This window comes from Bison bison, unplaced genomic scaffold (genome assembly GCF_000754665.1).
Source record: "Bison bison bison isolate TAMUID 2011002044 unplaced genomic scaffold, Bison_UMD1.0 scf7180017864191, whole genome shotgun sequence".
NCBI classification, from domain to species: Eukaryota; Metazoa; Chordata; class Mammalia; order Artiodactyla; family Bovidae; genus Bison; species Bison bison.
In genome coordinates this window covers 170,109-171,496 of record NW_011494763.1, presented here as the reverse complement: position 1 = coordinate 171,496, position 1,388 = coordinate 170,109, and the positions used below count along the sequence as shown (strand labels likewise).

Sequence of the window (1,388 nt, the reverse complement as noted above, 5' to 3'; positions counted from 1 at the left end):
CCCTCCCAGGGAGTGTCTGGGCTGAGCCCAGAGCCCCTCCTCACCATGCCCCTCCCCAACCTCTCCATCCAGGCCTCTCCCAAGGCCCAGTCTCTCCACACCTTAGCAGTCCCCTCCTCACCCGTTGAACCTGAGTCTGTATGGGACAGTGCACCATCCGGCCCAGGACTTGATCCTTTGAGTCCAGCTTGATGCAGGCCAGGCATTTCCGCTTTCTCTGGGGAGGGGGCGTGGGGGCCAGAGAGGAAAGGGGTGAAGGGAGGCGTGCAGCCCTGTGAGGGCGGAACCTGGGGCCAGCCTGCAGTGGGGCCCGTTCCTTTGGCAGGCCAGCTGGGTCCAGGCGAAGCCTAGCTCTGGATTGGGAATTTTCAAAAGTCAGAACTATCCTGCAGTTTTCAAACTGTGTGTTTGTGTGTGTGTGTGTGTGTCTCTGTGTGTGTGTGTATTTGTGTGTGTGTGTATGTGTCTGTAGGCGGCACTTAGTTTTCAAACTCTGTGAGTTTGTGTGTGTGTATGTGTGTCTGTGTGTGTTTGTGTGTATGTGTGTGTGTGTAGGCGGCACTTAGTTTTCAAACTGTGTGTGTGTGTGTCTCTATGTGTCTGTCTGTGTCTGACACAGCCAGGTTCTCCCCACCTGGCTTCCACTGTGCTTCCATCTGTTACATTTATTTGTGTTTTCTGTTTTCTTGCAAGATTTGAATTGAACACAGGGATCCTGGTGTAAAAGTCCAGAAAAGCACTAGTCTAATCCAGCACTCCTTCAGCAGAGGGCGGTGACTAAGGCCTTGACGAGCCAGTGCAGGAACAGGACTGGGGGTTGGCAGAGGTGGTTGTGCTCCGAGCCCAGGGATCACCCCCATGGCACTGACTTGGCCCCCAAAGTGGCTGATGACAGTCAAGCCCTCTTAGGAGTCGGCCCAGGCCGAGCCATCCTCCCCTTGAAAACTCATGTGAAATGGGAAGTTCACCAGGCCTAAGGTGGGGACCACGGCCTCCTTCCACCAGTGACCTGCAGCCTGGGTGGACCTGCTCTGCAGCCTGTGTGTCCGTCTTCTTGCCTGTCGCGGCCCCCTCAGCCCACCCACAGCCATCATCGCCATGGGCGCAGGCAGGCAGGCCGGTCAGAGCCAGGGAGGCTGCCCCACCCCAGGGTCTCCAACCTCAGGCTTCTCCAGCTGTGAAGCCCGCCGCCCACTCCTGCCCGGTGCACGCGCCCTGCCATCAGCTCACCCCGTTGGGCTTGACTTTGCAGTCTTCTTTCCTCCAGTCTTTCTTCCGACAGCTCGTCTGCTGGAGCTTGAACTCCAGCCTCACAAACTGCCCGGCCGGGAAGAGCTGCCAACAGACAAGAGAAAGCCCGCGGCCCAGCTGAGTGGGCAGAGCTGTTG

General features: G+C 57.9%; 1 protein-coding gene across 1 annotated transcript in view; it reads right to left on the bottom strand.

Annotated features, from left to right (window-relative positions):
- Nucleotides 1-6: 6 nt before the first annotated feature.
- RARRES2 (retinoic acid receptor responder (tazarotene induced) 2) overlaps nt 7-1,388 on the bottom strand; it is a 1,823-nt gene continuing 441 nt past the window's right edge. The window contains exons 2-3 of the mRNA XM_010843854.1: nt 1,231-1,335; nt 7-217 (exon numbers count right to left, since the gene is read on the bottom strand). Of these exons, the coding sequence (XP_010842156.1) occupies nt 41-217; nt 1,231-1,335 (282 nt within the window). The 3' untranslated portion in view covers nt 7-40. The remainder of the gene's footprint in view (nt 218-1,230; nt 1,336-1,388) is intronic.